The 20,962-nt window shown below is 37.2% G+C and overlaps 1 protein-coding gene across 1 annotated transcript in view; it reads left to right on the top strand.

The window, feature by feature from the left end:
* The first annotated feature begins 215 nt into the window (after positions 1-215).
* ROBO2 (roundabout guidance receptor 2) overlaps positions 216-20,962 on the top strand; it is a 610,598-nt gene continuing 589,851 nt past the window's right edge. The window contains exon 1 of the mRNA XM_039237972.1: positions 216-276. Coding sequence (XP_039093903.1) covers positions 216-276 — 61 coding nt within the window. The remainder of the gene's footprint in view (positions 277-20,962) is intronic.

The following is a 20,962-nucleotide window of genomic DNA, read 5'->3' as shown; positions in this document are numbered from 1 at the left end:
AGTGCCCTCTGTTAATTTGGATGGATCTAAATGTGCCCCATTCGAGACCTCTCCGCTAACCCCTTCTGATCTTGCGATTTGCTCTTCCTGACTTTAATTAGCATCTAGGAAAGTCTAAACTTTGGACCTACCTCTTTTTTTGATACTTATTTTTGTACTTTTGCTCTCTGGGATTGGTTTCTTAAAACAATCTGGATCGTTTTTAATATGTCAAAATGAGTCGACTGATGTTTACACAACTACTGCTCTGTGGATTTTTGTATGTTCGGGTTGATGGTGAGTTAAAAATACTTTTTCCTTCCCCCTTCCCCCCCCCCAACCCATTTATTTCTGGGTGCATTGTGGGCTATCAATAAAATGACATTATGTCTATTAGTCCCTTTTGATCAGGCACAGGGGCTTTGGGGGGGCAGAGGTTTTAAGGCTTTGTTTCTAAACTGCTGCAAGTGGAACGGGTGAGCAGTCACCTATTGTTGTTATTGTTGTAATTTACCTAATTAATTGAAGAGTTGGATAATAAATAATGGGCTCTCCGTTTTGTTAGAAAAAGGAGTATTAAAGTAAATGTCTGGAATACTCTTGAGCCCACTCCCATTTGGTGTTTGTTCCTGTCTCTGAACTTTGGCTTAGAAATTCAAGTGAAGAAAAATAATAATAGACACTTCGATGAAGGTTCAGCGGGCGAGGAATTTGAGACAGGGTATCTCAGGGATCTATGTGTATCACTTGTATGCTGGTGAGTGCTCTTCTAGTGTGAAATCGGAATCAAGAATTTAGATCACAGAGAGAAAACTGTCAAAAGTAAGACTGGGCGAGGCTCCAGGAAGGGGGAAACAGAAGCTCCGGGCTGGCTGTGGGCACAGAACACTCAGCTCAGTCCCCAGTGACAAACACAATGGGGATCTGAAACAGGTACTGTAAGTGTCTCCCTCTGGGTTGAGTCAGTCTGTCAAGCAGACAGCATTCTGCCTCTGATTCTCCTGTCTTTTGTTCAGATATGGTTTCCTGGGATATTTTCACAGGATGTCAGTTTCTTGTGAGAGGATTGCAAAATCCTTTCTTGCAGCTCTTTTGAATGACGAGTGGAAGTAATCATTAACATGCTTTTTTGTTTGTTCATAAGAAGAAAGTCGAAAGAACATTTGGTATTAACCTTATAGAGACTTTAAGTCAATAGAAAGGATATGTCTACAGAGAAGACTAGAGCATATTTTTTTGAAAATGTGGATTGTAGTACTTTAGATTTGCGATGATTGTACTTGTAAAGAATCTGTGTATTGGTCCAGATATTTGAGCCGTCATAGTAGCTTGTTGCTACATAAACTTTCCTCCAGCATTTGCATTGTGGATTAATTCATTATTTGGGACACTGCCTATTTTTGCCCGCCATCGGAGCTAACTTTGTTCCAGACAGCTGCTGCACAGAACCCAGTGTATTGAACTCAAAACAGGAAGGCTTTCTATAAACATGAGGCAGTACAGATGAGTTTACCTACTGTCAAGTGGCTGTTTTCAATCATGGACTACATGAGTACCTTTGCCCCCAGCAATAGTAGGCGAGGCATTCGTATGGGCACGCTGCTTTTTCTTTTTTCCCTTTTAAGTAGTAGATGTTTAGGAATTAATCATTGTGAATCACACTGTGACAATATCTATGGTCCTACCTAATCATTTACCATGCACTTTCTTTTTCACTACATTTACCTTTACAATACATTCACGTTGCCTTAACCAAAAGATTTCCATATTTCTCCCAAGTGTCTTTGATTATCATGATAAGAACTTTTTGGGTCATATATCCTTATAAACCATGAATTTACATATTTCAATACCAGAAATGCATGTATAAACTCTATGTTAGTCTATAGAATCATCATGAAGTTTTTTTTTTTTTTCTTTTTTTGAATTAGTGTGTAGCTAAGAGGAATACAATTAAACTGCTCAGTGGAAGTGACAGAGGGAATCAGAAGAGCTTGGTGTTACAGAATGTAATTAATGTACCAGGGTGTTTGGAGATATATGAAACAAATGCAATTAACCAGCTTGCTGGAACAGCAGTAGCAAGGAATCATTTCTCTCCCTCCTTCCCACCCTGCCTCCCTTCTTCCCTCCCTCCCTTCTTTTCTTCCTTCTCTCCCTACCTCACTCCTCGTGTCCCAGAGACACACCTAGGACCTTTGTTCTGATTTAATATTACAGGATAAGGGGAAAGTTTATGTCTGGGCCACAGTTCTGCAGCAAAATTCATGGCAATGTAGTGAAAAATCCCCAGGGTTGAGAAGTTGAAAAGGTAATGGTAATTTTTTGTTTGTTTGTGAAACTAGTTTTTGTATTTAACATCTACTATCAAAAGCAAAGGAAACCATGGATACTTACTGAATGAGGCTATAGAACATACATTTGACATTGGATTGTCTTTGGTTACTCCAGAATGATGACAGCCTTTCCGTGGGGAGTGTTGAAAATTTGGGATGTAGACAACACTGCCCTCTAGGCTGTTTCAACACCCTGGGCCTGAGTGCTCACATATATAATGAGGGGGTTGGTTTGTAAGATCTCTAAGCTCTTTCTCTTCCAGGATTCTATGATTTCTGTTTACTTATTATCCTTTGTAGACGTGTGTGCTTATTCTCCCCATGAATTTCAAATTTACAGAAGCTTGCACCATTTCAAAGATATACTGACTATCCTCGTGCTAGACACAGAAATTAATTTTATTCAGTGACAAATGATACATAGATTTGCATTGAAATTTGCTTGGTAGGTTATTTATATGTGCATTTTTATAGTTTGTGAAAAATGTTAGAGTTTTGCCTCCTCATAGAAGATATGTGCTAATATTTTTTTTTTGATTTTTCAGTATCCTGTGTCTGTAGGAATCCATAGAGAATAAACATTAAGTTCGTTGAGAACTACAGACAAACTTTTCTATTTGGCATGTAAATAAAGATTTTCTTTTTGATACAGAATAATGAACGGCATGCATATTTTTCTTTACTGTTCCGTAGGAGGATATATATCACATGTAGCTTTTGTACTCCAGATTTTCTTTATTTTCAAATGAGACTATGGTTTTATAGTCATTTGCAGGGAATGGACATAAATTACCACAGTGCTTTTTAATTACATCCATTGCCTGTGCATCGTGTCAATTCAGTAATTTTACAATTATGAAAAGATGTTTTTAAAATGAGAATAATGTTCTTATCTTTAATTTTTAGCTATATTCCTAAATGAAAATGGCACACATGATATTTGGGGGAAAAAAGATAATGTGTGTGCAGGGTGTAGATGCTAAAGTGTTTCTTTTAGTAATGGGCACATTACCATCACAATATGTAGTCCATTTCAGACCTTAAACTGCACATAAATAACCTGAAATTTGTTCTTATAACTATGCAGTGGTATCACTTTGAATTGGCTTTGTTTGAATAACCTTTGATTCTAGGCAATGTGAACTGTGAACCAAAAGGATTTCTTATAACATCAAAAAAGAGTATCTTAAAGGAAAAAAAAGGCATGATTATACAAAATAATAATGATGATTCATCTCATCCCCGGCAGCTTCTATAAAATAGCATTTTTGACAATAAAAATATTGATTTGTAGACACACTGCACATATTGGGATACACTGTAATGAAGGGAACGTAGTTATGTGGGATGTGTGTGTCTGGCAATATCTGCTTTAGTAGATCCTGCAGTCTGCAGGAGATACAGTTACCTCTGATGTACGATTTAGTTTTGAAGGGTTTTAGAAAAAAGATTTCCTTTTATTAATTTCTTCTCTTAACCCCTCTTTTTTTTTTTTTTTTTTTAACTGTTTTGTTTATTTCTGAGAGAGAGAGACAGCGTGAACAGGGGAGGGTCAGAGAGAGAGCGAGACACAGAATTGGAAACAGGCTTCAGGCTCTGAGCTGGCAGCACAGGGCCCGACATGGGGCTCGAACCCACGAACTGTGAGATCATGACCTGAGCCAAAGTCGGACGCTTAACCGACTGAGCCACCCATGCACTCTTACCCTCTTACCCCCTACCCCTCTTCAGCTCCTTGTCCTAAGCCACCTCTTCCACTTCCTGTTCCTCCTCTTCTACTTTGCCTTTCTCCGTTCTTTTTTTCTTCTCCTCCTTTTTTTTTTTTTTTTTTTTTTAATTTTTGGACCAAGTGGAAAGAATTATAGAGACATTCACATGAATGTAAGTGAAGAAGATGTTTCTTGAATGACAGTTTAGAAAATCTGCCTTTAAAGTAGATATATTAATAATGTTTTACTTTTGGATATATCCAATTGGGGTCTTGACCAACGCTTTTCTTTTACAATACTACATACCTTTATGCAAACCTATTTTACATAGATTCTATCTTTCTCCAGTTAGGCAAACATAAATCTACTGATCTGTGTTCAGAGAATGGAAATTTACAGCGTGCCATTTTATAGACTTACTTTTAAAGATTTATTTTGTTATGTTTCTTATAGTGTCTTCCAGTATAGACTTATCAACATTAATCAATACATTAATATTAATATAGATTTTCTTCTTTATTTAAATTATTGAATAGGGGTGCCTGGGTGGCTCAGTCGGTTAAGCGTCCGACTTCGGCTCAGGTCATGATCTCATTGTTCGTGGGTTCGAGCCCCACGTCGGGCTCTGTGCTAACAGCCAGCTCAGAGCCTGGAGCCTTTCAGATTCTGTGTCTCCCTCTCTCTCTGACCCTTCCCAGCTCTTGCTGTCTCTCTCATTCTCTCAGAAATAGGTAGAACATTAAAAAATAATAATAATTATTGAATAAAGTGTGAATGAATGATTACATAAAGTCTTTTAAGGAGAAATTCCCATCAACATTTTCAAAGTTTCAGTATATGTTATACCATAACAGAGATCTAATATACCATCTAAAGTAGAGTATATTCATCCAATAACTATTTCTAACTCAAAACTGCATTGGGATAACCTAGGGCTCAGTACTTCATGTTTTCTCCTCCATTTGAACCTTATCCTTAAGAAGTTTTATCTAATCACGTGGGTTTTATTTATTTTTTAAAGTTCATTTATTTATTTTGAGAAGGAGAGAGAGAGCGTGCATGAGAGCATGAGTCGGGGAGGAGCAGAGAGAGAGAGAGAGAAGGAGGGAGAAAACCCCAAGCTGACCTCACACTGTCAGCATAGAGCCCAATATGGGGCTCGATCTCATGAATCACGAGATCATGACCTGAGCCGAAATCAAGAGTCAGACATTGAACTGACTTATCCACCCAGGCACCCCTAGTCACATGGGTTTTAAATCCATTTTAATTTTGATACTTTTCAAATTGCTGCAGTCATTGTGTGAGGGAGTACAGTGCCTGGAACAGTGTTTGACATATCCAGCTGACTACTTGACATTTTTGCTTGATATCTATTAAGCATATGTCAAACTTAGATGGTAAGTGGACTTACTGTGGTCATCATTTTGCAAAGTATACAGATGTCAAATCATTATGTTGTACATCTAAAACTAATATAAATTTGTATGCCAATTATATCTCAATTAAAAAAAAGAAAGAAAAAAAATACCAAACTCAAGCTTGAGGATAAAATCTGCTTCTCATTTCCAGCTGAGTAAATGACATCACTATTCATAGAGATTTTCATAACTGAAAACTAGAAGTCCTTCTTGACTTATCCTCATAGTCCACATCCAACTTGCTAGTAAACCCTTTGGAATATATCCTGATACCAATGATTTTATGTATGTTTCTGATTTTCCTGCAACATTTTAAGCATTTTCAAACATACAGCAAAGTTGAAAGAATTCTGTAGTGAACACTTTTAGATTTCCCAGCTTCCATTCCTGTTCGTCGATTCCCTACACCTTAGCCCCATCCAACTTAGTTTTCCAGAGAGAGGGACCTTTAAAAGCATGGAATGGCAACTTCTTGCCTAGAACCATGTAATTGCTTCTACTCACAACTCTTCACAATGGTTTACAAGACTATTCGGAGCCCTCTTTCCCTCTCTGACCACATCTGCTCACACTCCGCACCTATATTTAAAACTTTCCTTTTGGATGTTCTGTTTCTGACTCAGGGCTTTTGCATTTGTTCTTTCTTCTAACTGAAATATACTTCCCTAGATTTTTGCATGGCTAAATCTTTCCATTGATTTAATAAGTTCCTATCCAATATCATCTCTTCAGAAATATGGGCATCCCTATCAAAAATTACTCCGCTTAAAAGACTATCGAGCTGCCTTCTTTACCTGTCTTAATTTTCTGTCATAGCGCTTATCACCTCTTGGAAGTGTGTGTGTGTGTGTGTGTGTGTGTGTGTGTGTGCGCGCGCGCGCGCGCCTGCGTGTATGTATAAACAATGATGAAGAAACTAACACCTACCCTACCTGCAAAGCTAAGAAGTTATGCTGCCACAACGTCATGAATGCTGGGGGAAGAAATGAGACTTCTGGGTCAGCGGTAATGGACTTCATTAGTCATGCCATAGCGAGTAGCTTGTTGTTTGTTTCAATTTCCGTTGCTCTGGAGGTGCCTTTGGAAGTGGTATAGCGGGGCCCAGGGAGATCATGCGCACATAGTGGGTTAGCCTTACAGCTGAGGGACCCTAATCTTGGGAACCTAGATACTTTATAACGGACAATAAGGAAACTGCCTAACCTTTGTCCCAGAGGAAGATATTGTCTTGACTCTATTGGATAATAAAGAAGTCTGCCTTCTGCTCTTCAGAGAATCCATCTCAAAAATAGAAGACTCTCTGGTATATAAGTATACTTGAAAAGATAGTTTGTAATAAAAATGTTAGTGGTTTTGCTAGCAAGCTGTGTAGAAATATGAGAGACTTATGGAGAATTTTCTCCCAACGATAGGTAGAAATGTTTATTTATTGTCTGACTCTTTGACTGAGCTTCTAGGGCAGACACTTAGTTTTATCTGTGTTTTGCCTAGAGCACTGGATGACACATACAAGATATTCAAATATTTGTTGAACAAATGAAAGTGTGCTCATGGAGTCTTTTGAGATGTTTATTTTCATGTCCTCCTCAACACATGAAACATTTACCATTTAAACAAGGTTTATTTATTTATTTTGGGGTCTGTGTGTGGGCACCTGTGTATGTGTGTCTAATGAGAGACAGAAAGAAAGTTATCAAACATGAGTATTTTGACACAAATGACATCATGGTTTCTGGTGATTTAATATTCTGCTTTTCACCTGGCAGAAGATATAGATTTGACCATTTGCTTTGATAGGCTTCTTTTCTATCTAACCAAGAATATTTTCTGTAGTGGTAGTTTTCATGGTCACTCTCCTCCCAAAGCCCACACTAATACTCCTATGTTTTTTATCTTTATTTTATTTAGTCTATTATGTTAATGGTTATTTATTTTTGAGAGAGAGAGAGAGAAAGAGAGAGTGCGTGTGCACAAGTGAGGGAGGAACACAGAGAGATAGAGACAAAGAATCCGAAGCAGACTCCAGGCTCTGAGTTGTCAGCACAGAGCCTGATGTGGGCCTCCACCTCACGAACCATGAGATCATGACCTGAGCCAAAGTCTGATGCTTAACTAACTGAGCCACCTAGACGACCCTGTTTTATTATTATTTATATAGAGAGAGAGTAAGTGGGGAAAGGGGCAGAGGGAGAGAGAGAGAGAGAGAGAGGGATCTTAAGCAGGCTCCTGATGTAGGGCTCGATCTCAGAATCCTGGGATCATGACCTGAGCTAAAATCAAGAGTCAGACGCTCAACCAACTGAGCCACCCAGGTGCCCCAACACTGCTATGTTTTTTAGCACTTGTTGAATGTTGTTTATATAGATAGGGAAATCCTTTAAATGATTTAGGTGCCTTAGTAAGAGCATACACATTTCCTCGCCACTAAGGAATGTTGACTTATATGGTGATATCTAGTATAGAAATTGAGACTTTTCTGTATGTTTAGTGTAGCTTTCCAAGTATGCATTAGCAAAAGAAAAGTACATATTTAGAGATAGAGTTACCTGGATTACTTCTAAAATTAATCTCCAAATATGTGGCTCACTAATAATTGAAAAAGAAGAGGAAGGTTAAAAGTAATATCCCCAATAATAGGCATTGTTCTACTCTATCTGCTGTTGACAATTGTTATGTTCAGGGCCCTATTTATCATTATTGACATTAAACTGAAATATCTCAGGAATTTGGTAGGCAGAACTTCTTTATAGACCTACTTTTGATTTTACGAAAAAAATTCGAAGGATTCTCAACTGGAATGTTTACTTAAAAAAAAAAAAAAACTGAGACAAGGGCCTACATAAACATCCCTAAATTTTGCTAATTAAACATTTTTTCTCCCAATAAGCTTATTGAGATGTAGCTCATAGATTATTCAATTCACCTATATAAAATATACAACTCAGTGGTTATAGCATATTCACAGAATTGTGTAACCATCACTACAATCTACAATCTTTTGTCATCCAAAAAAAAAAAAAAAAAAAAAAGGAAACCTTATATCTTGCTTCTCATCCACCAATCCTCTGACAGCCCTAGGAAGCCACTTGTCTGTTTTCTGTCTCTATAGATCTATTTTGGACATTTCATTTCATAGAACCATACAGTAAATGGTCTTTTGTGACTAACTTCTTTCCTTGAGTCTGATGTTTTCAAGGCTCATCTGTGTTGTAGCCTATATCCATACTTCATTCCTTTTTATTGCAGAGTAGAATTCCCTATCATTTTTCCTTTGAATTATTAATTCATGGACATTTAGGTCGTTTCTCCTTTTTGGCTATTCTAAATATTACTGCTGTGAACATTTCTGTAGTACTGTTTGTGTGCACATGTATTTTCATTTCTCTTTAGTGTGTACCTGGAGTGGAATTGAAGGGTCATATGGGAATTCTATGTTTAACATTTTGAGGAACTGCAAGATTGTTTTCCAAAACAACTGTATCATTTTACATTCCTACTGGCAACATATAGGGTGAATATATTATTTTAATTCACCTTGGAAAGAAACCATTGGATGGCTTTTATGAGTTGGATATTATGTCTTAAAGTGAAATATTTTTCGTATTTTGCTTTATATTTTAATAATTAATATATAATATAATATAATATGTAATTATAATACACCTTAAATTTCCATCTGTGCTAATTTCTAATCCTCTCAGTGATTGTCTTCTAAGTCTTCTCCAATCACTCCATAAAGTTTTACAAATTGAAATTAACCCAAATTGAACTTTTCTTTTTGAGCAGAGACTTCAATAACACTAAACATAAACATGGAATGATAGCACCTCAGAGCTAGAAGTTTCTGCAGTTATGCAGTACAACTCTGTCATTGGTTGGATACCTGGAAAACTGAATCTCAGAGATTTTATGTGCTCTGTCACAGATCCCTTTGCTACTTAATGGTAGAACTGAAACTATAATTGAGAGATGTTTTATTTCTATATCATGCTTCTCTTGAGAGACTGTTTCTAGCTTCTCAGCCCTGGAACTCTTCAACAAGAATTCCAGACTCTTGTTACTGAAATGGCCAGCTGTTGGGGCACCTGGGTGGCTCAGTCATTTAAGTGCCTGACTTCAGCTCAGGTCATGATCTTATGGCTTGTGGGTTTGATCCCTGCGTTGGGCTCTGTGCTGACAGGTCAGAGCCTGGAGCCTCCTTCATATTCTGTCCCTGTCTCTCTCTCTCTGCCTCTCCCCCACTCACACTCACTGTCTCTCTCTCTCAAAAATAAACATTTAAAAAAATAAAAATGAAATGGCCAGCTGTTTTCTGAGCATGTCAACAGGACAATTAGCTTGATACATTGAGGTAGTTTATTTGATTTAGCACATGCTTATTGAGCATCCATTTATAAACAAGTCAACTTTTTATGGATTCTGTGAGGAGCATAATGACTTGTTAAATAGTTCCCACCTTCAACAAGATCAGCCAATGCAAGAGAAGATAACATATGTTCCAGTCACAAAATCAAAAAAGTAGTGGCTAGTAAGTTTGAAGGTATATACAACCTAGTGTGGGCACTCAGAGAAGGAACAGATGATTTCCAGCTCGTGCAGTCTGAGGGAAGTCAAGATCAGATGGGTCACTTGGTGGAAAAATGGGGTCTTAAGAGGCAGAAAGATTGGAAGCTTCACTAAAGCAGAAGGAATAACAGGAGGAATGGTGTGGAGATGACAAAGGTGTGCTAAGGAAAAAGCAAGACATCTAGTTGAATTGTAACTGTTTTATCCATATGGGACAAAGTGTAAGATGATTATCAAAAGAGAGTCAGTCAACAAACACTATTGAGTTAGTTTGAGTAAATAATTTAAACTCTTTATGCCTCAGTGTCCTTATCTGTAAAATGTACATGGTGATAATATATATTTCATACAATTCATATGAGGAATGAATGCATTTATATATGTGTGATTGTATGGATATATGTACATATATATACATGAAAACACATGTATATATGTATATATGTTATATATAGAGAAATCATATATAAAATGTTCTGAAGAGTGCCTAGTATTTAATAAACACCACTTAAGTGTTTTTTTATTATTATTTTATTTATTTGTTTTTTTTTAATATTAGAGAAGGAAAGAAAGAAAGAGTGTGTGCTCATGGGAGAGGGGCAGAAGGAGAGAGAGACAGAATCCTAAGTAGGCTCCATGCTTAGTACGGAGCCTAACATGAGGTTCAATCTCACAACCTCAGGATCGTGACCTGAGCCAAAATCAAGAGTCAGTTGGTTAACCGACTGAGCCACCCAGGCACCCCTATTTATTTATTGTTATTTATTATATCATTATTCCTTTTCTAGTGTGGACTACAAGGAATTTTAAGAGGACTTTGGCTATCAGGCTAATTATGGGCTACATATGAGATGCATTTCATGATGATTTTCATATAATCCTTCAAGTAGAAGTCTTCAGGTGACTGATTAAGACTTTTTATTGCCTCTTAATGGGAATCATCTGTGGCCACACCTATGCAACTGTGCCAAACGTGCTATGAGAGGTGTGTTACCATTGCATCATATGCTGATTACAGAAGGAACGGGATTCCCAAGTGAGTGGCCTTATGAATGAAAGGAATAAACAAGAGAAGCCTACTATAAATAGCAATTTGTTAACAAGTAGAACATGCTCATATAAACCTGCATTTTAGTTCATGTCGACTGGTTTACATTTTATCCAGAATAATTTTTACTTGGTGCTTTTGATATAGAGTACCATGGAGATCAATATTGCAGAAGACAAACTTACTTGGTTCGAAGTAAACACCCCTACTATAGAAAATCCGTTTTAGAAGTTAACATTCAGTCTGCGCTCATATTTTTTTCTAGATAGTCTACTTATCTTTCTCTTATTTAGTATAGAAATTGATTCTAATAATTTTGACAATTATCTGTTAATTAGATTTCCACATTGAGTGGTTGTGCATATCAAAAGGAATAACTTGAGTAAAACAATATCATTACTCTTGCAGAAGGCACACACTTTGGGTGGCCAGAAGCTCTAGGCTGCAGTTTTTGCTTTCCTACTAAAGAATTGTATGACTTTAGATCCTTACTTTAAATTTTTAAAAATGTTTATTTATTTTTGAGAGAGAGAGAGAGAGAGAGACAGAGCATGAGCAGGGGAAGGGCAGAGAGAGAGAGAGAGAGGGAGACACAGAATCTGAAGCAGGCTCCAGGCTTGGAGCTGTCAGCACAGAGCCTGACATGAGGCTTGAACTCACAAACTGCGAGATCATGACCTGAGCTGAAGTCAGGTGCTTACCCGACTGAGCCACTCAGATGCCCCTAGATACTTAATTTTAAAAAGATGGGACCTGATTGTGTAATCTCCAGCATCCACTTAGCCTTAAATTCTATTATTGTAAGTGATTTAGTTTATTGTCTTATTATTTATGGTTATGTTTGAGTACAGTTGGAGGAGAAAATTTAGGCTGGAAAGAAATTATCTAAAACCATATGCATCCATCTTTGAAAGTAAACAGTTTATTGTCCATCCGCCTGGGGTATAACCCTGTATTTTGGTGTGGGCTTAATGACATGAATATGGATAATAGGCAGAATTCACTAGTTTTATAATTTGCATCCACTTTTATCCATTAATGACCAGTGGAATGTATGGTTTCTTCATGAATAAATTGAATTAAAAAATAATAATACTGAGAAAACAATAGTCTTAAGCCAGTGTACTTAGTTTATGGCCACTGTAACTAGAACCACATGCAATCCAGCAGTTTTAGCTAAGGAGACTGAGTTAATAGTCACCTTTTAATTTCCAATGTAAGGATTGATGTGGATTTTTTCCCCTAGCCTTTGGTCCCAAACCTTTTTGGAAATCAGTTGGAGAACATGGACTATAACTTAACTATTTCATTATATCTCTTTTCACGTTTAAACAAGGAACACCCACTTGAAACCTTTTTTTGTTTAAAAGATTTGTCTAGGGGTACATGAGTAGCTCAGTCAGTTGACCATCCAACTTCGGCTCAGGTTATGATCTCATGGCTCATGAGTTCAAGCCCTGCATCGGGCTCTGTGCTGACAGCTTGGAGCCTGGAGTCAGCTTCAGACTCTGTGTCTTCCTCTCTCTCTCTGCCCCTCTCCCACTCGCTCTGTTTCTCTCTCAAAAATAAATAAATACATTAAAACATTTAAAAATAAATTTGTCTAGAGCCACCTGGGTGGCTTGGTCGGTTAAGCGGCTGACTCTTGATTTCGGCTCAGGTCATGATCTCAGAGTTTGTGAGTTTGAGCCACACATCAGGCTCTGTGCTGATGATGAAGAGCCTACTTGGGATTCTCTCTTTCTTCCTCTCTCTCTGCTACTCCCATGTGTATTCTTTCTCTCTCTCTCCCTCTCTCTTTCTCTCTCAAAATAAATAAAATACACTTAAAAATAAAAATAAATAAAAGTCTAAAACCTGTGCAACAGTTATTAAACAATTAAAATGTTCATAAGTATGGTCAAAAAAGGGAGAACTTCTGATTCTCAAAAAAATTAAGTGAAGAAGTTTTCTTTATAAAGAAAACGTTATGCATTTTATAAATCAAGGTTATAGGCACACTTTAAAGTTTTAAAATATGTATTTCCAAATACTAGCAAATGCTAAAAGATAGTGAAACTAAACATATAGGTGAGTCTGATAATTAGGGAATATAGTTTTCAGGGTTACATTAAATTAAGAGAAATTCATGATGAACCTAGCAATAGACATTCTAAGATGTGTTTATATCTTTATTTTAAAGTGAACTTTAATGTATTGTCAAATAACAGTGGAGTTATTGACAACCAATCTTATTGTTGATCTTTTGAACTACAGAAGATTTTTCACTTTCCCTCCTTAAATATGCAACAGCTTGTGTATTCTAAAATATCTCTGAGGAGCACCTGGGGATGCTCAGTCGATTAAGCATTCAACTTCAGCTCAGGTTATGATCTCGAGGCGTACGAGTTCGAGCCCCGGAAGCTCGAGCCCCGCATCAGTCTCTGTGCTGACAGCTCAGAGCCTGGAGCCTGATTTAGATTCTCTCTCTCTCTCTCTCTCTCTCTCTCTCTCTCTCTCTCATTCTGTGCCCCCCCCCATCAAAAATAAACATCAAAAAAGTCATTGAATGGCAGAAACAAGAGGAAGCCATCACACAAATACCAATTATGTGAAACCCTCCCCAACTGGATCATTTATTGGAAGAGAAACTGAGTAAGAAGGATGTAACCTTTGAAAAAGAAAATGCCAGATAACTGAACATTCCACAGCACTTTTTTTTTTTCATGAAAAATGGACTGTAAAGAGTTAGAACATGGATTTGAGGGCCTCAGAGCTACTTTTTTCACTGCAGTGATAGCCTCAAGAGTTAAAAGTTAACACTAAAATAGCATTCCCATGGTGCCTACACCCTGTACTCGCAAATCTTCGGCAATCATTCAGTTGATTTTTCAGCTTCCTTTTCTCCTCACAAATGCTGTTTAATAATTTCACCAGAGAAGAAGTGCCAACAGATTTAACTGGGGAGTTCCTCACTCCCCATTCTGAAAACATGTGGGTGATTTTGTAGCTAAGTATGTTTTTAAGTGTTTCAATCCGCCTTTGCGATTTGAAAGGCTGGGCGATGTCAGCTTGTAATACAAAATGAAAGAAAAAAGAATGAGAAAAATATGTACAATGTGTGGATACAGATTTTGGGCAAAATACTTCTTATCCCTCTGCCCTGTGCACACATGGCTGTAAGATATGAATAAACTTGAGTTTTTTGATGCCTGCCCTCTACTCACAATCCCACAGATAACTTTTATTTTAAGAAGAACATTTTCCAGGCTATACATTACTTTTGTACTTTTCAGTTAAACTGTAACACCTGTGATGTTCATCAGTTGGATCTTATGAAACTGTCTCCAGATTGTTGAGACTCCCAGTAAATGTGTCTCATTGTGTTAGGTTTAAATTCTGAGTTTAACTTTTCTTTTCAGAACGTGGTATTTATCTTCCTAAGCAGCGGCTAAACAGGCATGCACAGAAAGACGACCAGGCACTTGCTTTTATAGTCTCTTAGGATTCCATTTAAGTGTTCTGAACCTGAGATGCTTGTAGGAGTGTGTGCATCATCTTTGCATTAGAACTGGTCCAGGAGGTACAAGGATGTACCTAGGAGGGGCAATCTCAGCGAAGGCTGATGGGTGGGGGGATGTTGGAAAAGTGAAAAACAGAATATTTGAATCAAATGACTCGGACCAGTGTTTGAAACTCTACCATATAGCCAGCGGACAAGCTGATATTTAGTTCTTATGGATTGTTAACATTCACATAAAACAGAATTATTTAGCATTTACTGAATCCTTTTTGATAATCAATTTGGGATCAAATGCAAAAGAACATGTGTCTGGCTTTGTATGACCCCAAATTCTTCCGTTTTCCCTTTGAGCAGATGACATGCCTTCTTTGGTGACTGATATCGGTTGCTAGGAGAAGTGCAGTGGGCTGGTCTCCTCTTATCCCGCAGTAAAACTAAAGAGTGTATTGAGTAAGAGAAAGGGACGCAGAACACAGTAGAGGCCATGAATCATGACTTGTCTCCAATATGTCCACTTTACTCCTATTTTTTTTCCTTTAAAAACTTTTGTTTTTACCAATGATGCTTTCTTTCAGCCGCTATCTATAATCCTTTTGGAGCCTGAGGGGATGAGGGTTGCTAAAGGGAAGCTGTGCTGCTAAGAGTCCACTCAGAGCAATAATAAAAGCCTTGAGAGTTATTCATGGAGCCACATTACTGAGAATGCCCTACTCAGTGAATAGCATCAGTCAGCTGCCTTTGAAATCGGGTGATTAATACCTTCTGTTTTTAATGGGGAGGGAAAAGGCAGACAAGAAAGGTCTTCATACTACTTTGGCTCCTTTGCAAATTAGATCTTATACATTGTCAAAGCTTTAGACAAAGAAGTTGCTAAATTTTCAATACCTGAAATACTCTTTTTTTTTTTATAGTGTTTCATGGACTGTTACGATACAACTGAAATGGTGAAAATATCCTAAGTGAACACTTCTAAAAAAATCAATTAGCCGTTCTTCTATTTTGGCGATGTTTCTGATGATCATCAAACTAAAAAGGTGATCCTAGATGTTATATTCGAAATGTTGGCTAAGCTGATCTCTTTCACAGCATCCAAATCACATTTTTGTTTGTTTGATAAAGAAACTAATTACAGTACTCTTGAGATTTTAGAGAAGCATCTAATGAGAAAGTGTTAAGGGTGGCAGGTGTTAGTTTCCCATGAGCACTTGAGTGTAAGGGACTGTATAATTTACAAAGAAGTTGTTATGTATGTATATATGGATGTTGATAACTATAGGCTAGTTTAGCATAAGGGACTTGAGAGGTTATCATCATGATCTCTCTTCTTTGTATCTTTTGATTACATTGGATACATGGTATAGTTCAAATATAATTGTCTGAGGTTTAGGAACCTTGTTAATCGTCTGAGATGCATCAGTAGAAAAGCTTCCAGTTGATGGCCTGTGAATGGCAGCTAGGAAATGCAAGGTGATGCTTGTGTTCGTACTATTTTTAGCACGATTATCATGTCATTCAGACTGGTAATACTTAGATAATAAAGAAGGCAAACCCTTATTGTTCTTTTACAATTATTTTCATTTTGCCCTTCACTTTACACATTCAATTTATTTTTGCTGTAGCAGCCTAGACCAGTCCTTTTATATGTACTCATGTTCATTGAAAAGCCTTTATTGTAGTCCGAATATGAGAACAAACAACGTTTAAAAAGCTCTGCGTCTTGCTTCCTGCAACTTGTTTTTCACTCTACGAAAGTGAAATACCTTGTTAAGAGGTGGTAATACCCAAGGGCAATCAGAGATGAAAATGTAACGATTCGGTGGGTGATGTCTAGAGATCAGCTTCAAGTGAGGTCTGATTGAACATCTTTATTAGTAACATAAAATTGAGAACAAAATAATAAAGAGAATTATATAACCACCATTAGAAAGCTGTTGGAACCTAACCCTCTTCAACAACCCGACCCATGAGCATAGAAATGATTTGCAAAAATTCTTAGCAGAGTAAGAACTAATACTTTATTTGGTATATGAATATAAATGAATTCTTCAGGGAAATAATCAGAAATCTAGATATCTAAGTAGAGGGAGAAGCCAGCAAAACCAATAAAACCGAAAAGGCCCGGGGGACAAATATGGGAGTGAGGGCAAAGAGAGAATGTGATTCAGATTAGGAGTTTTGTGTCCCAGTTTAAAGGTCAGGAGATGCCAGTGCCCATTTAGGGAATGTTGCATCACTGATTTGGGAGATCCCCGTTCAGTGAATGTGGCTTAAGTGCAATTGAAATACTTCTCTCATTTTGCACTTCATGGCTAAACCATGAGAGTGTGAGAGAGATTTTGGCAGAAGAGAAGCAGCAGTGAGTACAAAGATCAATTTCTTTTGGAAAATGCCGGCCCTCTTAAGACTAGAGAAGGATGTACTTATTGTCACTGTATATCCTGGCCTATGATAAAAATGGATCCTACTAAACCTTTTTTTTTTTTTTTAATATGGAAGGAAAAGATTGGCAAAAATGTAACCATGTTTAAAATATTTTACCAACTACTTTCATGACTGAGTCACAAAAATTTGGAAGCAATGAGTTTAGGTGAAAAATACTCATATTTTAAAATTATTCTTGAATTAAATCTTAGGAGATGGTTAATACAAAGTTGCATTTCATTTCAAGAGAAAGCTGGTACACAATATGAGTCGACTATGTAAGTAGACATGAATTGTAATCAGACTCATTGGTTAGACAGGATCCAGAATATAATTCTTTTATTACTTTCAAGAATAGTGAGGTCTTACTAGATATGCATCCTTTGGGGCTATATAGTTAAAGAGAAATGTGAAAAATTGTATAGTTTTTATTCTGTAGAGAGGTGCAAAATGATAACAGGAATAGAAAATAATACCTAAGTTTGACTACATGGGTTGAAATTCTTGGGGCACATGGATGGCTCAGTCAGTTAAGTTTCCGACTTCGGCTCAGGTCATGATCTCGATGTTTGTGGGTTTGAGCCCCATGTTGGGCTCAGTGCTGACAACTAGCTCAGAGCCTGGAGCCTGTCTTCGGATTCTGTGTCTTCCCCTCTCTCTGCCCCTCCCCTGCTCATGCTGTCTCTCTCTCTCTCTCAAAAATAAATTAAAAAAAAGAAATTCTTTTTTGTGTTTTTCTTCTGGTCTCATTATTTTTAATAACTTAACAGTAGTGGGCATAGCAATGTCTTAACATTGGATTAAAAACATTTTTTTAAGTTTATTTAGAGAGAGAAGGAGCACATATGTGCCCAGAGTAGAGAGAGAATCCCAGACAGTGACAATGCAGAGCACGATGTGGGGCTCAAACTTACCAACCATGAGACCTGAGCTGAAGCTAGACATTTAACTGACCGAGCCACCTAAGGGCCCCTGGAAATTGGATTTTAAAATCACCTTTCTTGATTTCAAAAATTTTCAGATGTTTGATAGGCATCACAAGCAAGCTAGTACCTGAACTTCTGTGATTATTTTATATCATGAATGATAAGCCCAAGAGAAGAGAAAGAATGCAGAGCTGACTGCCAGTGCTCAGAAGTGGCCTTGCTGTTTCGGCAGCCTCCTGGCATCTCTGTTAATCATAAAGGAGAAGGATTCTGTAGACTGAGTGTCTTCAAACTTGAAGAGCCAGGGCCGCCTGGGTGGCTCAGTGGGTTGAGTGTGTCTTCAGCTCAGGTCAAGATGGTGAATTTGAGCCCTATATCAGGCTCTCTGTTGGCACGGAGCCCACTTCAGATCCTCTGTTCCCCCCTCTCCCTGTCCTTCTCCTTTGTAGGGAGAAAGTGACATCGACTGTGGAAACACGTGAGAAGGACTGTGTTCCAATAACAGTTTATTTATGGCCACAGGAGTTTTAATTGTTAATTTTTTTACATCATAGAATGTTTTCTTTTGACTGGTTTTTTATTATTTAAAAGTAGAAAAAATGTATATGGGTCATAGCAAAACAAAGAGTTGGCCTGAAGGTTAGAGTTTGTTATAGAATGTAACACATCTATTTTCCCTAGAGGGGGAGGAGACAGAATGTGATGGGGCAAGAGGTATATGAGACAAAAGATGGGTATTTCCATTCCTGCTTCATATTATTTCTCCAAATTCGTCACTTGTAATCCATGCTTTCAATATACATCTGGGGTTCAGTTATGTCTAGTTAGGTGTAGTTGACCGAGCTCTTGAAATCTTAGGCTCACTTAAGTAAGGTCACTGCCTCAAGTAATGCAGCATTTGAGGTATTTGTACCACCCAAAAATCTTGCCTCCAGCCCTGTGACAAAGCTTCACCAAACATGAGCAATCAAGAGTATTGTGATTGCCATTCAGACAAGTATCTGTAGTGTGGGGGGATAGGGTGTGGAAAGAGAATTTAAGGCATAAACTTAATAGATATGGTGATTTTTTTTTTACAGTTTTTATTTTAATTCCAGTTAGTTAAATGCAGTGTTTATTGTGTTTCAGGTGTATAATTTAGTGATTCAGCACTTCCAGACAGCAGCCAGTGCTCATCACAACAAATGCACTTCATAATTCCCATCACCTATCTCACTCATCCCCACCACCCACTCCCACACACCTCCCCTCTGGTAACTATCAGTTTGTTCTCTATAGTTAAGAGTACGTTTCTTGGTTTGTCTCTCTCTCTCTCTCTTTCTTCCTTTGCTCATTTTTTTTTGGTTTCTTAAATTACACATATGAGTGAAATCATATGGTATTTATCTTTCTCTGACTGACTTATTTTGCTTAGCCTTATATTCTCTAGCTCCATCCATGTCAGTGCAAATGGCAATAACTCATTCTGTTTTTATGGCTGAATAATATTATATATACATATATCTCTTATCTTTACCCATTCATCAATTAATGGACACTTAGACTACTTCTATATCTTAGCCATTGTAAACAGTGCTGTTATCAACATAGGGATGCATATATCCCTTTGAATTAGTGTTTATGTATTCTTTGGATGTGTATTGCTAGATCATAGGGTAGTTCTGTATTTAAATTTTTTGAGGAAACTCCATACTGTTTTCCAACTTTTGTATATGTGCTGCCAAGTGAGCACATTCATACTGTTTTCCAGAGTGACTACATTAGTTTGAATTACCACCAATAGTGCAAGAGGGTTCCCCTTTCTCCACATTCTCACCAGCACCTGTTGTTTCTTGCGTTGTTGATTTTACCCAATCTGACAGGTGTGAGATGATATCTCATTGTACTTTTGACTTATATTTCCCTGATGATCAGTGATGATGAACGTCTTTTCATGTGTCTGTTGGCCATCTGGATATCTTCTTTGGGGAAATATCTGTTCATGTCTTCTGTGCATTTTTTTTACTTGGATTATTTGGTTTTTGGTCATTGAGTTTTGTAAGTTATTTATATATTTTGGATACTAATGTTTTATCACATAACTGATTTGCAAATATCTTCTCCCATTCCACAGGTTGCTTTTTAGTTTTGTCGATTGTTTCCTTTCCTGTATAGAAGCTTTTTATTTTGTTGTAGTGCCAAGAATTTATTTTGTTTTGGTTTTTCTTGATTCAGGAGACATATTTAGAAAGAAATTGCTATGGCCAATGTCAAAGGAGTTACTGCCTGTAGTCTTCTAGGATTTTTATGTTTTCAGGTCTCACATTTAGGTCTTTAATCCATTTTGAATTTATTTTTGTGTATTGTGTAATACAGTGGTCTAGTTTCTTTCATGTTGTTGTTCACTTTTCACAACACATTTTGTTGAAGAGAGTATTCTTTTCCCATTGGATATTCTTTTCTGCTTTGTGAAAGATTAGTTGACCATAGAGTTGTGCATTTATTTCTGGTTTTTTTGTTTTGTTGCATTGATCTGTGTATCCATTTTGGTGCCAGTACCATGATGTTTTGGTCACTACAGCTTTGTAATATAACTTGAAGTCCGGACTTGTGATACCTTCAGCTTTGCTTCTCTTGTCAAGATTATTTTGGCTTTTCGAGGTCTTTTGTGGTTCCATACAAATTTTAGAGTTGTTTGTTCTAGCTTTGTGAAAAATGCTGATGGTATTTTGATAAGGGTTTAATTAAATGGGTAGATTATTTGGGGTAGTATAGATGTTGTAGCAATATTTGTTTTTCCAATCCATGAGCATGGAATGTCTTTCCATTTCTTTGTGTCATCTGCAATTTCTGTTTTCAACGTTTTATATTAGAGAACAGCTCTTTCTCTGCTTTGTTAGGTTTATTCCTAGATATCTTACTGTTTTTCATGTAATTGTAAATGGGATTGTTTTCCTAATTTCTCTTTCTGCTGCTTCATTATTGGTGTATAGGAATGCAACAGATTTCTGTACATTGATTTTCTATCTTGTGACTTTACTGAATTTCTTATCAGTTCTAGAAGATTTTTGGTGG

The sequence above is a fragment of the Hyaena hyaena genome, unplaced genomic scaffold (genome assembly GCF_003009895.1).
Source record: "Hyaena hyaena isolate Hyena2069 unplaced genomic scaffold, ASM300989v1 scaffold_132, whole genome shotgun sequence".
NCBI classification, from domain to species: Eukaryota; Metazoa; Chordata; class Mammalia; order Carnivora; family Hyaenidae; genus Hyaena; species Hyaena hyaena.
Note: the sequence above shows the minus strand (reverse complement) of the source record. Positions and strands in the feature narration are given on the sequence as shown.